The following is a 21,678-nucleotide window of genomic DNA, read 5'->3' as shown; positions in this document are numbered from 1 at the left end:
TGCGGATCCTAAAAAGGGACCCCCACATTGCCAAAATGATGAGGGATGACGACTACCGGTTGACCAGCATCCTCGATCCATGCTATACAGGCAAATTACACAACATCATGCCACAGGAGAACCTAGAGCTAATATTGGTTAACCAACAAGCAACTCTGGTAAACAGGTTGTTTGAGGCATTCCCAGCACACAGCAGTGGAGCTGGTTCTCCCACGAGCCGTAGTGGGGAAAATGGATGAGGTGTTCGTGGTGCACACAGCCGAACTGACGTTGGAGACAGGGGTATCCTGACCATGTTGTGGTCTGATTTCTCAAGTCCCGCGCACACGACAGCTAATACAGAATCGATTGTAAGTGACAGGAGACAGCAGTTGTCAAGTATGGTTACAAACTACTCTCATATCGAGGTTCTCCCTCACAGGTCATTCCCCTTTGATTATTGGGCCTCAAAACTGGACACCTGGCCTGAATTGGCACAATATGACTTAAAGGAGCTCACTTGCCCTGCTGGTAGTGTGCTATCTGAAAGAGTCTTCAGTGCTGCTGGATCAATCCTGACAGAAAAAAGGACCCGTCTGTCGACCCAAAATGTTGATGATCTAACCTTCATTAAAATGAACCATGCATGGGTTTCAAAAGATTTTGTCCCACCCTCCCCTGATAACACATACGTTGCCAGAAAAAAGGCTCGCTTTTGTCCTCCTCTTCCTCTGACTTCTCCAATTCCTCCATTTGCAGCAGCTAAAAGTCCAGCCTACACATCAACATCTGCCATTTTTTAAACCACCCTAAATGGGCTGCCCCCCACCCCAGGCCCGGGGTCAACACCTGCGGCACCTGGGCAAGTGCTGTTGCCCTGAACAGGTGTGTGGACCCACCCTTGGGCGACGGCACTGGCACAGGGCCTCTCATAGTACTATAAAGTGTCTCTGATGGTGGGGGGGCCCACTTGCCGTCAGACACACTGGTGTACTATGAGGGGCCCTGTGCCAGTACCGGCGCCTACGAGTAGGTCCACCCTGCTTGCTCAGAGACACAGCACTTGCAATACTTACCTCTCCCTGCTTCACCGCTGTGTAGTCTGGCCAGTTAAATCCGTCACAGGGACGGCCACTACAAATTTGGTGTACTGATCGATGATGGTTAAGATGTAGCTATGTCTTGTCCTGCTGGCCTCTACCTTCAGATTACCAATGGCTACCATTTGTAATGGACGTCAACTCCCAACCGGTTGCAGTGGTGCTTCATGATCACCTTTCACATTTTTCACAGTCACAGACGTGTGACATTCCTGCCACCATTTTTCAATGTCTCCTCTCATGCCAATCCAATAGAATCCCCTATGGCCTGTGGCTTGTGTGTTTTGCACTCCAAAGTGACCGGACAGATCATTATAGGCAGTGAGGACCATGTCTACAGCTCTCCCTGTGATCACAATTTGATGGAGATGAGTTACGGTGATGGGATCAATGCTACTGCGATACAGCAACCCTTTCTTCACTAATTTCCGTTTTAGCTGTATCCACAGTTAAAGTTATTGAGGGTCAGCATCGCCTCTGCGAATTCTCCCGGGAGGTTTTCCCGTGATTACTAATTCCAAAACATCTAAAATCACTCGATTTTACGTCTGCACTTTTATCCATCTACCTTCCTCTAGCGGACAGTCTGGACTGGCTAACTGACACTGAACTATAAATGAAGATTTCAAAGTACTCCAACACTGTATACTGGTGTACGTTTCGAATACATTTCCCTTTTTCCTCTTTTTTATATTCAGGTGTAATCCATACTGAGCCAGTGAGAGTCTGTTTCTGACTCTGGAAATATATACTGAGATTTACAATGCCCCCTACACTGTATACAGCTGTACGCTTCTGATCCATTACCCTTTTACTGCTTTTTTATATTGTGTAATCCATGCTGACCCTGAGAGCGTCTGTGTCTGCCTCCTGAAATAAATAGGGAGATTTACAATGTTTAAACAATACTATATGTACCTTGTATCTGGTGATACAATAACCTTTGTATACTTTTTATATTCTTGGCTAATGCATACTGGGACTGAGAGCATCTGTGTCTGCCTCATGAAATGTCTACGGAGATTTAGAATATTTAAACTATACTATATATACCTTGTATCTAGTCATACTGTACCCTTTTTCAACTTGTTAAATTATTGTCAAATCCATACTGAGCGTGTGAGAATATGTGTCTGCCTCCTGAAATACATACGGAGATGTTTGTGTATTTTAAGTATACTATATAAACCTTGTATCTGTTGATCCAATACCCTTTGTGCCCGAAATTCATCCTCCACCCACCACTCAAAGTGCATCATTGACACCTGGAACATTGGCCCACATGTGTGATTATTTCTTGCGGATCTTCTTTTTATATTATGGTGTGATCCATACTGAGCCTGTGAGAGGCTGTGTGTTACTCTTGAAATATATATGTAGATCGCCAAATGACCACAACACTGTATACAGCAGTACGCTTGGGATTCATTCCCCTTTGACTGCTTTTTATATTGTTGTGTAATCCATACTGGGCCTCAGAGCGTCTGTGTCTGCCTCCTGAAATAAATACAGAGATTTGGAATGTTGAAATTATACTATATATACCTTGTATATGGTGATACTGTACCCTTTTTCTACTTTTTTGATTATTGTCAAATCCATACTGGCCATGACAGCGTCTGTGTCTGCCTCCTCAAATATATACGTAGATTTATAATGTTTAAACTATACAATATATCCCTGTTATCTGGTGTTAAAATGAAACGCCATGCAGGGCCGGGGGTTACTCAGTACCGGGCCTTTCAGGCTCTTTTAAGGAGGAAGTATGTCACGGTGGTGATTGAGACCCGGTCCGTGGCCCTGAGTGTCCAATAAAGAAGATGACAGTTCAGATGAGGGGGAAGATGGTATGATAGTTAACTTGGAAAAGGGGGATCGTGACGTCACTCGTGGTACTCGGCTAGGGTAGCCGACGCTGCAATGCAGATCCTCTGGGCCAGCGTTAAAGCAGCCAAGATGATGAAGCTCTCCACGGGCAGAGCTGTATCCCAGGGCAGTTGAGATGGTGTTTGTGAGCCGTTGACGGTGATGGTGAGTGTAGCGTGTGTAGCAGGCGAGTTGTTAAAGAAACACAGAGGCCACACTTGGGTGCATTTTCTGAGTTTTTCCTCAAAAGTTTTGTGCACCAGATGACCCGATTGGTACTGTGTCATCCGAGGGAGGGGTCCGGCAAACTCCAAGGTAGATCAGGAACACTTGTTCAAGACTCCTCCTTGTGCATCCTTTCTAGGCTGTGTCTATGTGCTGATCTCTCCCTTCCTTCTTGCTGTGCGCCTTCGCAAACAGTGCCCCAAGCCGGCAGCCATGGATCACACAGGGTGACGTGGGTCAGGCTCCGAGGTCCTTTGTTCCAACTGCTGCCTTTTTCAGTATTGAATGCGGCTGCGACTGAGGCACTTAAAGTTACCTCAGCCTCCGTCTTTCTAGCTGAGCCCTGTATTTCTCCACTACCTTCAGGAGCCACCTTCCCCAACGAGACCTGGTCCTTCCTTCTCCAGAAATGGGCTTCACAGGTGGCTTATTGCACTTCCCGTGCCCCAAGGACCACTTCTTTCCAGTCTAGGAGCTTGGACAAGATTTTTCTCTCTTCTCTGACCCTTAGCCCTCTCACAGCAATCCTGATCTTACTCTGTCCTGTCACCGACTGACAACTCTCTAGAAAGATCCATTTACCTCAGACTAGCTCCACCTATCAACTATCAGCTTGCTCTCTCTGATTGTATGCCCACAATCACTCCACTACCTTAGCTCCTCCCACTGTACCTACCTTCCACACTAACCCCCAACACCCTTTCCTAGTCAGTCTGGGATGAGGCCATCTTCCCGCCGGTTACACCCAGAAAGCACTGACTAACTAGTGTGTGTGTGCTGAGTGCAGGGTTAGGAGTCCTGAGTGGTGATCCCTCCTTACCTGAGGGTGGGATACCACACCTTTGGATGAGGTGTAGTAACTCTGTGGTGACCGTACCCTCAGGGTCGCCATAGTACCTTTTCTCAACTTTCTATATTGTTGTCGGATCCATACTGGGCCTGAGAGCGTCTGTGTTTGCCTCCTGAAATGTATACAGAGATTCAGTATGTTTAAACTATACTATATATACCTTGTATCTAGTGATACTGTACCCTTTTGGAAATGTTTATATTATTGTCTAATCCATACTCAGCCTGTGACCATCTGTGTCTGACTCATGAAATATATACAGAGATTTACAATTATCCCTAGACTGTATAGAGCTTCTGAAACAGTAACATATATCTGCTTGTATTTTGAGTCCATTTTCACAAAAATTATTACGTATGGTGGAAGAGGCCACGGACGTGGGTGGGGGGCCAGCTGGTACTGATGGTGGTGGTGGTACATCTGCTGGTAGTGCCTAAAGCACAATAGCAGCTAAGGCTGGAGGTGTTGAGCCTGCGCCATCAGATGGCACAAGAAGGCCTTTAAGGCTCCCTTTTCTGGGAGTAGGTAAACTGCTTTCAAAGCCAGAGCATCAGGAACTGGTTTTGCCTTACATTGCCAAAAAGCCTCCAGCTCTATCGCCTCCACTTCTGAAGTTTAAAAAAATGCAAGCATACAAGCACTGAGTCGTCAGTGCAGGCTTCTGGTTAGGAACCACCCCTTTCCTTGTCTCCTTTACCCCCACTAAAAGTGAAGGATTCGACAGCCCACACTTCAGATTACTCCATGGAGCTCTTTTCACATGCCATGCCTGTGTTATCAAGTGAAATTCTGAATTCCCCAGTCCAACATGAATCGGCGATGGAGTGCACTGATGCACAGCCACTGCTAGATGATTCTGCTGGTACATTGACCCACAGCACTACATTCCCCTCGCACTCTACAGAGCAAGAATGTGACACTGAAGAAACTCAGGTGCCCCTTCCCACATACTATACCACCTTACACGTTGACACAGAGGAAGGTGCAGATGAAAGTGCCGGTTCCCTGAGCAGGGGGGGGTCCTACTTGTGGGTGACGGCAGTGGCACAGGTCCCCTCATAGTACAATAAAGTGTCTCTGCCGGTGGGAGGGCCCACTCGCCATCAGACATACCATCATACTATGAGGGGCCTTGTGCAAGTGCCGTCGCCCACGAGTGGGCCCCCCATGCTTGCTCAGGGCCACAGCACTTGCAATACTTACCTCTCCCTGTTTCACTGCCGTGACATCTTCCGCCTTTCCTGACAGCGACATTCAGGTTACAGAGTGCGATGACATCATGTCTGTATGCCCTCTACCGAAACAGTACAAGTGCAGAGAGCTTTAAAATGGCAATGCTGAGGAGTCCAGAGTAGAGCAGTGCCCAGCGAGGAGAGGTATTTAAATTTTTTAAATGTTGGGAGCATTTTTAGGGAGCAATATACACTGGAGAATGATATATGGGACCCATCATACACTGGAGCATCATCCATTTGGCTCATTATATACTGGAGCATTCCAAATGGGGGACATCAGACACTGGAGCAGCATTTATGGGGCCCATTATACACTGGAGCATTAGAAATGGGGCCCATTATATATGGAGCATAATTTGGGCCCATAACACACTGGAGCATCGTCCATGGGGACCAACATATACTGGATCATTCCAAATGGGGGACATCAGACACTGGAGCAGCATTTACAGGGCCCATTATACACTGGAGCCTTAGAAATGAGGCCCATTATATATGGACTCTATGGAGCATTATTTGGGCCCATAAGACAGTGGAGCATCACCCATGGGGACCAACATATACTGTAGCATTATGTGGAGCTCATCATATACTGTTTCAAACATTATATGGGACCAATGATTCTGTATGGAGAAATATATGGGGCACATTATTCTGTATGGCGCACTAGGTGGTGGCCATAATACTGTGTGGAGTAATATACTGTCCATTTTTTGAGCTATTGTAGAATTTAAAATAGATAGCAGTCATGTCATGTAAACAGTGAAGTATTTTTCATTGTACTATACCTATATTTCTGTGCCATATTGGAGCATTATGAATTGTGGTATTTATTAAAAGGGCTCACTGACACTCCTTGGCCCAGGGCACACGAAAACCTGCAGCCAGCCCTACCCCGCCACAACTTGAGCCAAATAACCCCCAGTTTTTAATGCGTAACTATTATTGTAAAGTAAATTAAGGTTGACAAGATTAAGTAATAAGAATTGATGTTTTTGGCATTGAAATGGGCACTGTAGGTGTGTTTACTGTCCTCCACTCCCTGCTGACTTTGCTTCCCCATTGACTTGCATTTGGTTTCGTGTTTCAGTCGGACCCCGACTTTTCCCTATAGTCAGCCGATTTCGTTCGACCCGACTTTTAAGAAAGTCGGGTTTCATGAAACCCGACTCGACCCGAAAAAAGGAAAAGTCGCTCATCTCTACTTTATACACTATATAAGCCCCGAAGACATATTCCTGTACAGCAACAGTGCACACAGAGTCGCAGTCACTCTTTTATCTCTCCTATGGATACCTTAATTATTCAGGTCAAGCAAGAAAAGATCTGCTTGCACAGACTAAATTAGCTTTATAACTTTTCAATTCCACTAAATGAGAAACTAAGCAGATTAGATAACAAGGAATGCATCAGTACCCAAAATCCAGCATTTGACTGAGGTCTTAAACTATGTGGAAATATTGTTTAATTAGATGAATAATTGTCAGCTTAACATTAAGAACGTTAATTGTACAAAACAAAAGTTACTAACAAAATGTGAAACAAAATCAAGTAAAGGAATTGTCCAATATTAACATATTGAGCTATCAATAGGTTATCAATATTTTAGAATCGGTTATCAAGAGGATAGGTCATCAACAGAAGTGTTCGAATCAAGCTGATGCAAATAAATGCAAACAGTACTCAAGTCAACTGTTATGAAATTTTTAGGTCTCAGTGACTTCAAAAAGTGTGTAATTCAACTTGCCCAAATATTCCCATAATGTCTTACAGCTAGCCCATCGTCATGGAATAGTACAGCCTGTCAGGAGAAATTATTGTAGCATACACATGTGGTCAAAATTGTTGGTACCCCTCATTTAAGGACAGAAAAACCCCTGACAAAGCTGCACCCAGCAGCGATACCCATGGGGCTCCCCACACTGCCCTTGTCCCGGGACTATCTTCCTCTGATGGCCTGACCCCTGACGCTCCATGCTGGACTGCTCTCTATGGTGATTCCACTTTTCCCATTTATATATTTTGGCATATAATTTCTGCCTCCTGCATTTTCCTCCAGTTCAGCCCTCCTCCCTATCCTTACAGTGGATGGATTTTTGCTCCCTCTCTACCGGGGTTACCTACAGTGCCCTTTGGCCTTCATTAAGCCTCTTGGAGTGAGTGTTGGTATATTATTTTCTCTTATCCCTATAGTGGATGTTCATCTCAATCCCTCCCTTACAGGGCCACTTACAAGGCCCCCTGTTTTTTCTGAGGCCGCTTGGAGTGAGCGCTTGTATATTGTTTTTCTGGAGACGCCCAGATTTGGGGTCATTGGGTCATGTCTTATGTATTATTATGTACATTTAGGCTAACATCTTGTTTTTTCAACCATGTGGTTTCTGTCTATTAGTACTTATTGTTAGACTTACTTGGGACATCTGGGGGTGTGCTTTGCCTTTGAAATGCTTTTATTGTGTGGTTTTTTTTCTGTCTTTCAATAAAATTTATATGCATTTTTTCATATACAGTACCTCTATTGTCTTGGGTGTGTGCCTAATATGCTGGGTTCTTTGTTCTCCTTTTTGAATTATGCTTCTGCCTGTGATTGTGCATTGTGCAGCACCCCTTACATATTTTTGAAAAATGATCATTTTGCCCTTTAGTGGTGCTCCCTACCTCCCCTTTTTTCTAGAAAAACCCACAATGGTGACAGAAATAACTTGAATCTGAAAAAAGTAATAATAAATCAAAAATCTATGAAAATGAACAAATGGAAGTCAGACACTGCTTTTCAATCACGTTTCTACAGAATTTAAAAAAATAAATAAATAAAACACATGAAATAGGCCTGGACAGAAATAATGGCACCCCTGAAAATAATGTGACAAAAGGGACATTTTAAATCAAGGTATCTCCATTAATTAACATCTACAATCTTGGAATCAATAAGTGGGCCTGTATAGAGGGCTTCAGGTACTATGCTGTTTGGTGACATGGTGTGTATCACACTCAACATGGACCAGAGGAAGCAAAGGAAAGAGTTGTCTCAGGGGATTACAAAGAAAATTATATACAAACATGTTAAAGATAAAAGTTATAAGACCATCTCCAAGCAGCTTGATCTTCCTGTGACAACAATTGCACATATTATTCAGAAATTTAAGCTCCATGGGACTGAAGCCAACCTCCCTGGACATGGCCGCAGGAGGAAAATTGATGACAAATCAAAGAGACGGATAATACGAATGGTAACAAAAGAGCCCGGAAAAGCTTCTAAACAGGTGAACTTCAAGCTCAAGGAACATCAGTGGCAGATCGCACCATCCTTCATTATTTGAGCCAAAGTGGACCTCATGGAAGATGACCAAGGAGGACACCATTGATGAAAAAATCATAAAAAAGCCAGACTAGAATTTGCCAAACAACATGTTGACAAGCCACAAAGCTTCTGCGAGAATGTCCTATGGACAGATGAAACAAAAATTTAACTTTTTAGGCAAGGCACTTCAACTCTATGTTCACAGATGGAAAAATGAAGCATATCAAGAAAAGAACACTGTCCCTACTGTGAAACATGGAGTAGGCTCTGTTATGTTCTGGGGCTGCTTTGCTGCATCTGGCACAGGGTGTCTAGAATCTGTGCAGGGTACAACAAAATCTCAAGACTATCAAGGGATTCTAGAGAGAAATGTGCTGCCCAGTGTCAGAAAGCTTGGTCTCAGTCGCAGGTCATGGGTCTTGCAACAGGACAATGACCCAAAGCACACTGATAAAAACACCCAAGAATGGCTAAGAGGAAAACATTGGACTATTCTGAAGTGGCCTTCTGTGAGTCCTGACCTAAATCCTATTAAGCATCTTTGGAAAGAGCTGAAACATGCCATCTGGAAAAAGGCAACCTTCAAACAGGAGACAACTGGAGCAGTTTGCTCTTCATGAGTGAGCCAATATACCTGTCGAGAGGTGCAGAAGTCTCATTTACAGTTACAGGAATCTTTTGATTGCAGTGATTGCCTCAAAAGGTTGTGCAACAAAATATTAAGTTAAGGGTACCATAATTTCTGTCCAGGCCTATTTCATGAGTTTTATTTTTAAAAAAATTTCTGTGGAAGAATGGTTGAAAAGCAATGTCTGACTTCCATTTGTTCATTTTCATAGATTTTTGATTTATTTCTACTTTTGTCAGATTCAAGTTATTTCTGTCACCATTGTGGGTTTTCCTGTCATTAAACGAGATGTACCAAAAATGTTGGCCATGTGTGTAAGTAAAAGTCTAAGCAGGGAATGTAGCAGTATTTTAATGTGATTTTAGGAGAGTAAGGGTATGGTAGAGCTCACAGTTCCAAAATTGAAATACGAAGAGAAAACCCTAAAACATTGGACAAATATTCCAAATAGTAACGGTTTGTGTAATTGCGGGAAGAAGATGAGAGTAGTGATTTGGGAATAATACAAATAAGGTTAGATGTACACAACCATTTTTTTTTCTTCCAAGAAAATGATCCAATTATTCTGATCAGACACTGACTACAGTTTAATCAAAGCTTTATCAAAGTGGCATCAGTTTTTCTCGGGGTTCAGAGAAAAAAAAGTTTTTCCACCTTTTCCTCCCTCTCCATTCTATCAGTACGTGATGTTATCGGAGTGTGGTCCAGTGTTTTTCTTGGGTCCATAGACTTGCATTGCTGATTTTGATCTCACACTTGGAGCAAGAAAAGAATGTGGCATGTGCACAGCTCTTTAGAATACCATGGGTAGTAGTGCTATCCATGAAAACAACAAAAAGCAGTCATGCTATATAATCAGTCATGTTCATCCGCCCTAATAAAGACATTCAGTTGATAGTGGGTAAGATAGATAAGATAGGCGTCAGCAGTGACATACTCAATGTGATTAATCAGTGCTATGATGTAGCTGACATCAGTCCTGCTGCATTTGAATTACAATTACACATTTGTCTTCATTCCTAACACACTTAAAACAAAAGCAAGGCAGCATATTGGTTTTTGCAAAAATAAAAATCTGAATTCAGTGTCAGAAGTTGTGCTTCTTTGTCAAAAATGACTGAGTTTTTGCATTTCTTGAGCAATTGTTTTTGTGAATTGGGATAATTGTTTTTTTTACAAATGCAATTCATAAAAATTGTGTTTGTTTCAACATTTTTTTTTCATATTTACTTTACTAGTCAAAAAAAGAACAGGACTCGACATATTTGGAATTCGCGAATTAAAATGGACTCAATCTGGAAATTTACAGTCAAACAAACATTGGGTCTGCTATTCTGGCAATGACAACCAAAGAAACGGTGTTGCTTTTATTTTCAACCAAAGATTGGCCGACACTGTCCTGAAGTACAATACAGCCAGTGATAGACTCATCTCAATACGCCTATAAGTCTAGCTAAGGGATGCAAAATATATTTGTGGTCCATGGACACCATAAATGTAAAATAAATGATGAATAGGTGAATAAGGGGTGCTACCAAAAATTATGCAAAAATGGAAACTGAGGGAGAGAAAAGAAAAGTTGCATAGTAAAGTATGCACCCAAATATATATGAATAAATAATCATAGCTTATTACAGATCAAAATAAAACTGACAGATATAAAGCAAGCCTTAAAAACAATTAAAATGCATATAATATATACAAAACAGACACAGGGTGGACAAGATCATGTAAAATAATCCCAAACAATAAGCATGCATAAATATAATAAATAATGTCCACAAATATAAGACACAACAAATGACGCTCACATAGGCAGGTGATCAATAAGACTAGAGCATTGGTCAAATGAATAGATAAATAAACAGGTAAATAATTAAATAAATAAGCAAAACATGCAAATAATCCAATGAAATACTGATGATTGCAAACCCGGTCAATAGACCAAAAATTGTAAAATGTGTGACATGTACTGTATATTGACAACAACTGTGAACAAACAATCAGAGGACGTGCAGACAAACTGTAATTATGCAGTAATACGTACCAGGAACCCCAAAAATGCATGTTACATATTTTTACATTTTTGGTCTAATGGCTGTTATCCTCTCCTTAAGGGCCTTATATTTGGCCCTTTACTTCGCAAACACAATTGTACACTTGAAGAAAAACAGCATTCAACTCGGTGACAGCGTGCCATAAGCCCCCCCTACTCTGGGGACCCCTCAGAAGGTAAATAATAAAATATAGTGAAACAAGTCTTAGCTGCTATCCAATAGTAAACATATCACAAACAGAACAACCCAGGCATAGAAACCCCAGGACTCCATAAGCTACATTGCATAATCTTGAATATCAGCTTTATTACTATAGCTTGAGCAGTGTATTATAAGTGTATTACACTTGGCAAATTTAAAACCATCTCTCTTAACCCTACATCCTTAAGTAAATGTAATATTTCATTTTCAGTGAACATCCCAAATATGAATAAATGAGAAAAGCCATAATAAACAACAGTAAAACTGAAAACCTGGAAATTTGGAAATTTCAAGGTTATCAAGTAGACAGCTTCTGCTTTGTAGAAGACAGAGCACAGAACACTTTAGCTACAATGAAAAAGTAATCATGGGAGAATGTAGCTGTAATAGCATCCACGATGTTTACAAATATTGGCAGTAATTAAAGGATATATCTCGGGTGAAACTATTTAATGATAGCGCAGCGGGTAACCAGTCAAAATATATTCTGCAGAGATATCAGTGTCTGCTCCAAATTCTAAACAGCACTTCAATTCAGAGACTGGGGAAATAGCAAAACAAGTAATATAAAAGGCAACTGCAATATTTAATCACAAACTTTAAATCAGGAAGACATTAACGTACCGTGAAAACACACAAGTGATATTAAAACTCAGACTCAGGTTTAAGGGATTTATCAAAGTAGAAAAATACTACTATTCTTATTATAGAATTACATTATATATACAAAATGTAATTCTATAATAAGATTATAAACACTTTAGTATTATATAATTATATTCTCAGATTTTTTTTATAATATATTAGACTAAGTTCACAACACATGAAAGAATTATACTTAACTGGCCTGTAGTGATGAGCAAATCCATGGATGTTCGGGTTCTCTGGGCACGGCTGGACGAAAAAGTCTACTTTTGGACCAAAACTTGACCCAAACTCGACCCCAGATACTGACCCCTATGTAAGCCAAAGTGGACCCGAACTTCAGTGCTGTAAAATGGTCACAGTTAGGGCTGCAAAAAGAAGAAAAATGGAGGACTCCAGGGCCCGTGCTGTACCCTCTGTGTGGGTAGCAGAGGTGATCAAGAAGAAGAAGGCCCGGGAGCAGGAAGTGTGGAACTTGCTCCACACTCAAGGAGAGGCCGGCATGGAAAAGGAGAGATCTAGGGGACGGCTGGTCTATACCAATCTGGACCGGGGATACGGGTTTATCCGTGACGAAACAGGCCAGAAGGTTGTAAAGTTTTGGCAGGAGTCCGGGCACTGTGAAAGAACACGGGTCTCCAGCCTGCGCCCCGCTTCGTCCCCGGGTGGGCTGACGATGCTGAGCTCAGAAGGGCGAGATACTGGGAGGAAGATGGTGGCGCAGTGGTCTCGAAGCAGCAGCGCAGAGAATAAAGTGCCACACACCCGGATGGACGACGAAGCCGCCATCAAGCAAATCTATACCTTTGGTAATGAGTTGGGACGAGGGAGTTTTGGGGTTGTCATTGAAGCTACGCACAAGGAGTCGGGGAAGAAGTGGGCGATTAAGAAGGTCCATAGAGAAAAGGCCGGGAGCTCCGCTGTCAAACTGCTGGAATGGGAGGTTTCCATCCTGAAAAGGGTAAATCACGACCACATCATCCACCTGGAGGAAGTGTTCGAGGCGCCCAAGAGGGTCTACCTGGTGATGGAGTTGTGTGAAGGCGGAGAACTGCGGAAGATCCTGCACCGGAGGAAGCTGCTGTCAGAGAGTGAAACCAGACACATCATCCACAGCCTGGCCTTCGCCATCACCTATCTGCACAAGAACGACATCGTCCACCGTGATCTGAAGTTAGAAAACATTTTAGTGCAGAGCCCGGACGTAGCAGAAGGTGAAGTGATGGCGCTGAACATAAAGGTGACCGATTTCGGTTTGGCCGTGTAGAAAGGTGGAGTTGGCAGTGAAAACATGTTGAAGTCCACCTGTGGGACCCCGATATATATGGCTCCTGAAGTGATCAACGCGCATGACTACAGTCAGCAGTGCGACATCTGGAGCATCGGGGTCATCATGTACATGCTGTTGTCTGGGGATCCGCCATTCATGAGAAGCTCGGAGGATAAACTCTTTGAACACATAAAGCGAGAGGAACTAAACTTTTCGTCTCCAGTGTGGCAGTCGGTGAGTGAGGCGGCCAAAGACGTTCTACAGAAACTTCTGAGAGTGGATCCTGCCGACTACGCCAAGTGTAGGGTCGGTGAGCCGAGCTGGGGGGTGGTCCCTCTCTTACCGCGCAGAGATGTAACAGAGACACGATGGTTTACGGGCCTAAGGTGGCCACAGTGACGGACCTGTCAGGAGCGTCGACGAGTGAGGAGGGGATGGTGTGTGCATACATGGCCCCAGTGTAACGTACGGTGTGTGAGAAGCGGCCCTGGAAACGGAGGGCCGTGAGTTGAAGAAAGTACAGTGTGCTTTTGAGGCCACCAGGCAGACGGCGAGCCTGAATAAACTTGGACCTGTTGCACCCAGAACCTGCTGCACCCAGAACCTGCCTCCATCTTGTCTCTGTTACATCTCTGCGCGGTAAGAAGAGGGACCACCCCCCTGCTCGGCCACCGACCCTACATAGTGATGAGCAAACCCATGGATGTTCGGGTTCTCTGGGCTCGGCTGGACGAAAAAGTCTACTTTTGGACCAAAACTCGACCCCAGATACTGACCCCTATGTAAGTCAAAGTGAACCCGAGCTTCAGTGCTGTAAAATGGCTGTAAAATGGTCACAGTTAGGGCTGCAAAAAGAAGAAAAATGGAGGTAAGAGCTGCAAACAATTGTGGTTGAGAAAATAACTAAAAGGGGTTCTGTCACTATAGCAATCTGTCAGGAGTGGGTCACGTCCTCCTGGGAGATCTGCGAGTAATGCGGTACTCGCGGTACTCGAATCAAAGTGAGAATTTCACTACTCGCCTCACTATTCGGTTCTCCCACCCAGCAGTTACCAATCACAGTAATGCCGCACCCTTCTAGGTTGTGGGTGGCATTACTATGATTGGCTGGCCGCCCAGCTTCCTGTGAGTCTTCATAGCCTGGCACTAAGCCCTGCCTGCCGCCGCCATTTTCTGCACATTGCATGCAGAACACAGCTAGTGTAGGGAGAGTGTGAGCAGCTGCTAGGGAGAGTTGTGTTTTTTGGTTCAAATCAGCCACAAATCCTCTTTGAAACCCAAAAGCTCTTTTCAGAGCTGAAAGTATAAGGTCAGGGAGGGTCCTCAGGGACTGAGTAGTGACCGTTTTCCCAGCATTTTTTTAGGTCACATTTACCCCTGCAGGGCAGGTTTTTTGTGCTGCTGTGCTGCATCCACAGCGAATAGCACGCACGGTACTGCACAACTGACACGCAGCCAGCACCACTGCCTTGTGTGGTATCTGGGCTGCGTATTCTTGCCTTGAACCTGAGGGCAGTTTTTTTGTGCTGCTACCGTGCTGCGTTCACATAACAGCGAATAATATGCACGCACAGTACTGCACAACTGACACGCAGCCAGCACCACTGTCTTGTGTGGTGTCTGGGCTGTGTATTCTTGCCTTAAACCTCAGGGCAGTTTTTTTGTGCTGCTGCCATGCTGCGTTCACAGTGAATAGCAAGCACAGTACTGCACAACTGACACGCAGCCAGCAACACTGTCTTGTGTGGTGTCTGGGGTGCGTATTCTTGCCTTAAACCTCAGGGCAGTTTTTTGTGCTGTTACCATGCTGCGCTCACCTAATAACAGCAAATAGTATGCACGCACGGTACTGCACAACTGACACGCAGCCAGCACCGCTGTCTTGTGTGGTATCTGGGGCTGCGTATTCTTGTCTTAAACCTCAGGGCAGTTTTTTTGTGCTGCTGCCATGCTGCGTTCACAGTGAATAGCACGCACAGTACTGCACAACTGACACGCAGCCAGCAACACTGTCTTGTGTTGTGTCTGGGGCGTGTATTCTTGCCTTAAACCTCAGTGCAGTTTCTTGTGCTGCTACCATGCTGCGTTCACTTAATAACAGCAAATAGTACGCACGCACGGTACTGCACAACTGACACGCAGCCAGCACCACTGTCTTGTGTGGTGTCTGGGGCGCGTATTCTTGCCTTAAACCTCAGGGCAGTTTTTTTGTGCTGCTACCGTGCTGCATTCACATAGTAACAGCAAATAGTATGCACGCACGGTACTGCACAACTGACACACAGCCAGCAACGCTGTCTTGCGTGGTGTCTGGGCTGCGTATTCTTGCCTTAAACCTCAGGGCAATTTTTTAGTGGCAGCACCGCTGTCTTGTGTGGTTACTGGGATGCGTAATCTCACCTTAAACCTCAGGGCAATTTTTTTCTGCTGCTGCGGTGCTGTTTGTAAAGCACAAAGCAGTACTAGGCTGTAGTGCTACCTTCCACAAAGCACTAACTGCTCCTTGTTCCCCAACATCTGCATCTGAACATCTGCAACTATGGCAGAAAAATCCAAAATTCCTAAAAAGACTTTTGTGAAGGGACAGGGATGTGGACGTGGGGTCGTTGGTGCCCAACAAGGCACAGAGTCTGGGAGATTTAAAAAGGTTGATGCATCTAGTTTCCTGGCAAAATTTCCCGGTCTGGAACATAAACGGGCCTGGAAGCCAGAAGAACAAGAGCAGATACTGTCTTGGATGGCTGGTCCATTTTCTTTCGTTGCCTCTGGCCTCTCACCGCGCGACAATGAAGAGGAACGTGAGGGGGTATCGTCTGTTGAAGATGGCCAAATATTTGAAACCTCACGTCCAGAAGAAAGCCACTTTCTTCCACATGATATACCGGGTGAAGAGGTGGAAGCTGATGGTGATGATACACAGTTGCCATCTGTCCAGTCACCAATATCAATACGGAAGGAGGATGACATGGACGACGAGGTGGTCGATGATGAGACCACCGACCTGACCTGGGCCGTTGGCACGCATAGCCAGCACAGCAGCACAGAGGATGAAGGTGGATACATAGCACCAACAAAGGCACAAAGGGCTACTGGTTTGAGCAGAGTGCAAAGTGTGTCAACTGTTGCCAAGAGCAATCCCTGTGTGCCACAAGTCAAGGCAAGGGTGCGTTCAGCTGCTGTCTGGAAATTTTTTTCAGATAGTCCTTCTGAACCAAATGTTGTCATCTGTAGCATCTGCCATAGGAAACTGAGCAGAGGCCAGGGCAAAGGCAACCAAAGCACCACCAGTATGCAGAAACACGTGGCAGCCAAGCACCCTAGTCGGTGGGCTGAACAACAGGGTACCAAATCAGTGTCTGCGACTGCGGGTCAAACCACTGCCATGTTGCCTGAGATACGGCCTCATCAATCTGCTGGGCAGGAAGCAGGTGATCATCATACCTCTTGCTCACAAGCTGCGGTTGCACATACACAGGCCACAACAAGCTCATCCACTTGTTTGTCCCAGGAAAGTGTCCAATTGTCCGTGCCCCAGATGTATGAAAGGAGGCGTAAATACCAAAGCACGCACCCACAAGCACAAATACTGAAAGCGCACATTGCCAAGTTGCTAGCCATGGAGATGTTGCTGTTTAGGCTTGTGGGGACACAGTCTTTACGTGATCTTTTGGCTGTGGCTGCCCCACGATACTTGGTTCCCAGCCAGCACTATTTTTCCCGCTGTGCCGTCCCCGCATTACACAAGCACGTCTTAAACAATCTAAAGCGTGCTCTCACTAACGCCGTAACTGGGAAGGTCCATCTTACAACAGACACGTGGACAAGTACTTGTGGCCAGGGACAATACATCTCTGTCACGGCACACTGGCTGAACCTGGTGGAGGGCGGGACAAAGTCTCAAACTGGACCATCAACATATATCCTACCCTCGCCACGAATAGCAGGCCAAACCTCAATCAGGGTTTCCGCCTCATCATATATGTCCAGTCTCCCCTCTTCCTCCTCCTCCGCCTTGTCATCCTATGCTGAATCACCCTCCACATCACTCCCAAGTTGGGAGCTGTGCAGCAGTGAATCGGCAAAGCGGAAAAATGCTCTGCTGAAGCTGATCTGCTTAGGGGAAACACCACACACTGCAGCAGAGCTGTGGCAAGGAATAAAACAACAGACCGATCAGTGGCTCTCCCCACTGCAACTCCAACCTTGTCTGGTTGTCTGCGACAATGGGCGTAACCTGGTGTCAGCTTTAAAGCTCGGGAAGCTGGTACATGTGCTGAACCTGGTAGTGCAGAAATTTATAAAAACATACCCTGACTTGCTGTATCTACTTGAGAAGGTGCGCCGTATTTGCGCCCATTTCCGCCACTCCTCAACCGCTGTTGCCGGTCTTGCAGTGCTTCAAAAGCAAATTAATTTGCCAAACCACAGACTGATTTGTGACCTGCCAACACGGTGGAACTCAAAATATCATATGTTGACAAGGGTAAGTGAGCAGCAGAGAGCACTTTCTGAATACCAGCTTAAACATGCCCGTCACACTGAGACTCAGCCAAGACACATAACAACTGTCGAGTGGGTGTGGATCGCTGATATTTGTGAGGTGCTTGATAACTTTGAGTACTGCACCAAGCTTGTGAGCGGTAATCAGGCTATTATCAGCGTAACCATCCCTAAGCTATGTCTGCTGAAAAAAATCGCTGCAGAATGAAAAAATGGAATCTTTGCGTGCCCAGCAGCTGGGTATGGAGCAAGATTTCACAATGGGTGATCCTACCCAGCCCAGCCAATATCATCAGGTAACATTGGGGGATGAAGAGGATGATGAAAATGAGGAGGGAGAGGACTTCTTTTTTAGTGGTACGAAGGGGATACGTCATGCTACAGAGGGGAATCCAAACCCTCGCTTCATGTCTGTTCAGCATGGGTGGGCTGAAGAGGAGAAGGCGGAGGAGGAGAGTCAGTGTGAGGAGAGGATGGGTATTGTTCCTCCTTCAGGGGTCACAGAACATTTGCCTCTTTGCAGCTTGGCACACATGGCACACTTCATATCTGACTGTCTGTGCCAAGACCTTCGCGTAATCCACATTTTCAATAGCAACCTATACTGGTTGGCCACCTTTCTAGACCCATGGTACAAGGACAAATTTCCTTCGCTACTGTTGCAGTCACCAAGGGGTTTCACAATGGAATCCTTCAAGAAGACCATTGTCGATAATTTGATGGCAACAGCACCCTCAGACACCACTGCTAGCAGAGATAACAGCTCTGTGCAACAGCATGCATTAATGGAGAGAGATACGCCAAGCAGGTCCAAAAGACGTGGTGGTAAAATGTCCACAAACTGGGCCATTTTCAATAAACCGGCTCATCACCAAGGACTAACTGCAACAGTAGCAATGTCAAGGAGGGTGAAGTTGAACAAGATGGTCAACGACTATCTAAGTGACAATACCTGCGTCCTTCCTGACGCTTCTGTACCGTTTAATTACTGGGTATCCAAGCTGCATAGTTGGTCCGACCACTCCGTCTATGCCTTGGAGGTGCTGGCCTGCCCTGCTGCTAGTGTGATGTCAGAGCATGTTTTCAGTGCCACTGGGGCAATCATCACAGATACACGCACACGGTTGACAACAGAGAATGCAGACAGGCTGACTCTGATAAAATTTAACAAGAACTGGATTTCACAACAGTATTTAAGCCCTCCAGATAACAGTATCCCAACCTAAAGTCACCCAACTCTTTTTTTTTTTTAAATTGGTGATCACATCCATCCCATTCCCTTCCCATACAAGTCCCTTTTCTTCTTCTTACACATGCTTTCAAAACCTGCTTCTGACACATGTACCTCATGGTCAATAAGCTATAAACAATGTTATGTTAATTAATATTTCCCATTGGAGGCACTTGTGATGAGAGGGAGACCCTTCTTCCTTCATCAACCATGCTATCATGCCCCTTGGGCTAATTTTTGGAGACACAATTGCTATGCCTGGACACTGGGCACGGCCACCTCTACGCTAGTAGTCCGACTCCTAGCTTCATCATAATTGTTTGGCCCTTCAGACCTGTCTTGCTTCCTTCATGAACTATGATACAGCCCCATGGGCTAATTTTTGGAGACACTATGGCTATGCCTGGACACTGGGCATGGCCACCTCTATGCTAGTAGTCCTGGCTTTATCATAATTGCCTACACATTGGGCAGTGGCACAACAAGGACAGTAGTCGAAGCTTTATAATTGTGAATTCCTTGTGATGAAGATGATAATGTTGATGGGTGGCTTCTTCTTGCGTTAACCATAACACAGCCCCTACCCCTAGGGCAGATTGCTCTCCTTACACCACTTCCACACTTAGGTGTCAGTAGATTGCCTCCATCATCACTCATTCTTACGGTACTTCTGAAATATGACTGGCACTACGTAAGTGGTGTACGAGTCCCGCTCTTCCGGCAAAAAAAACAAAGGACTTAAAATAGTGTTTGTACATTCTAGTGAAGCAGTGGTGTAAAAACAATCGTGCACCCTGACCAGGTGCCCCCAGGTTATATACATTTGTTTACAGCATACATTTTTTAACATTTACAATTTTTTAGTGTTTTCCTCAGCCCCCAGACTGCTTTGAAGGGTCCAGCAGACAATTGCTCGCATTTTCCATTGACTATCATTGGACTCGCTATTCGTACCGAATACCCGAGTATTAGGGTATACTCGGTACGAGTATAGCGAGTCCGAATACTTCAGTACTCGCTCATCCCTAGTTAACAACTTTTTCTATGCTGGTTAGAAACTTGCAGCTCCATCTCACAGCTGTTCCTGACCTGGTCTTTTCCTCTCCCTATAAAATCTGGTCAGCTTTTTTTTTCCTTGCCAAAGAAAGCTTTGCTTCTTAGCTCCTTGGAGACGCTGTGCTGAATTGGAGATCGTTGTTTCTACTGGAGATAGTTGTGTGCTGTTTTTGGGTGTATGCTTCCCTCATTGTCCTATTCCCATTTGGTTGGTACTTTCCTATCCCTACCTATACATCTCTCTACCTTTGGTGAGTGTTTTTGCATGTTTGTTCCTTTCTGCTATCTCTGTCTTTCTTAAGTATTAATACACCAGCATTTCAGTCTTAGGCTCACTGTGGGAGGGGGAGGGGACAGTTTAGGGAATAACAGGAGAACAGCAAGGCCTGTGGACTAAACCTCCTCAGTTTGGGTCGCATTCTTATGGACAGTTCAGGGCCCCTTTCCCTAATCACATACAATCACTGCATAACATTTTCACTTGCTCTATATTTTCTGCATCTTGAAATGGATCCTGTTGCTAACCTTGAAAGAAAGAGGAAGGGTCTGTCTTTTGAGCTGCTATGGTCTAAGGTCTCATCACAACAGACAACTTAACCAGAACCTAAAGTAGAGCTCCTTAATAGGTTTTCTGGGGGTCTGGATAAATTTGTTATATTCCAGGAAGCCGTAAGCTCTATTTCAGGCTTCGTCTGTTGTCATCTGGGAGGGAGGTACAGAGGTTGGGGATTGTAGTCTTCTTTCTTCAAAGAGACCATCAATCCTGTGCCTTCTTACTCCCATCCAACTCAGTGTCACTCCAGTCGGTGGATGGATTTTTCATGGCTCTTAGCCTCATTTATGATGACCCAGACAGGGTCTCCCTGTCGAAGTCTAAACTTTGTAAGATCCAGCAGGGAGACTGACTGGCAGAGGAATTTTGTTCAGAATCCCATAGATGGGCCACTGACACACAGTGGAATTAGTTTTCTAAGGGTAACGGTTAAAGGATGCATTGGCACAGTACAAAACTCTACTGTAGTTGGAGACTGCCATGCCTATTGCGAAAAGAATTGATAGGCACTTCAGGGATAGACCTGTAGTGACCTCACCCCCTGTGGTACTTCCTAAAGCTGACGTTCTCCCTGTGTGCTCTGAAGTACCTATACAATTAGGGTGTGTGCTTTTACTGTAGCAAAAATGGTAAATTCATTGGGGTTTGTCCCTCTCTATACCTAAACACCAGAAACTGTTGGAAAACTTCTGACCTCAGGTTGTGTGCAGGATTAAGACATGGACATATACAGTATATCTTCTTAGCATGTGTATCTCACTTTATCCTACCTGCAGAAGTGGTTATATTTATGGAAACTGAGCTAATATCTGTCCTACTGGATAGTGGGGCAGGAGCCAATTTGCTGGATGCTTGGCTATCTCAGACCCATGGTCTCTCCTGTAGTAAACTAGTGAATGCTCATTCCCATATTTGCGATAGACTCTGTACCTCTGGGTCGGCAAAGCTTTACGCAAATAGCACAAAAGGTGAACCTTCGTG

The 21,678-nt window shown here is 44.7% G+C and overlaps 1 protein-coding gene across 1 annotated transcript; it reads left to right on the top strand.

Moving 5' to 3' along the window:
• The first annotated feature begins 12,681 nt into the window (after positions 1-12,681).
• Positions 12,682-14,782, top strand: LOC141080466 (serine/threonine-protein kinase 33-like). Its single transcript, XM_073565708.1, is given in 2 exon segments — positions 12,682-13,663; positions 14,741-14,782. Coding segments are annotated over 2 exon segments (942 nt in total). The 5' UTR covers positions 12,682-12,763.
• Positions 14,783-21,678: the final 6,896 nt, after the last annotated feature.

Source organism: Dendrobates tinctorius, unplaced genomic scaffold (genome assembly GCF_039654945.1).
Source record: "Dendrobates tinctorius isolate UK_male_01 unplaced genomic scaffold, ASM3965494v1 ptg000003l, whole genome shotgun sequence".
Classification (NCBI taxonomy): Eukaryota; Metazoa; Chordata; class Amphibia; order Anura; family Dendrobatidae; genus Dendrobates; species Dendrobates tinctorius.
Note: the sequence above shows the minus strand (reverse complement) of the source record. Positions and strands in the feature narration are given on the sequence as shown.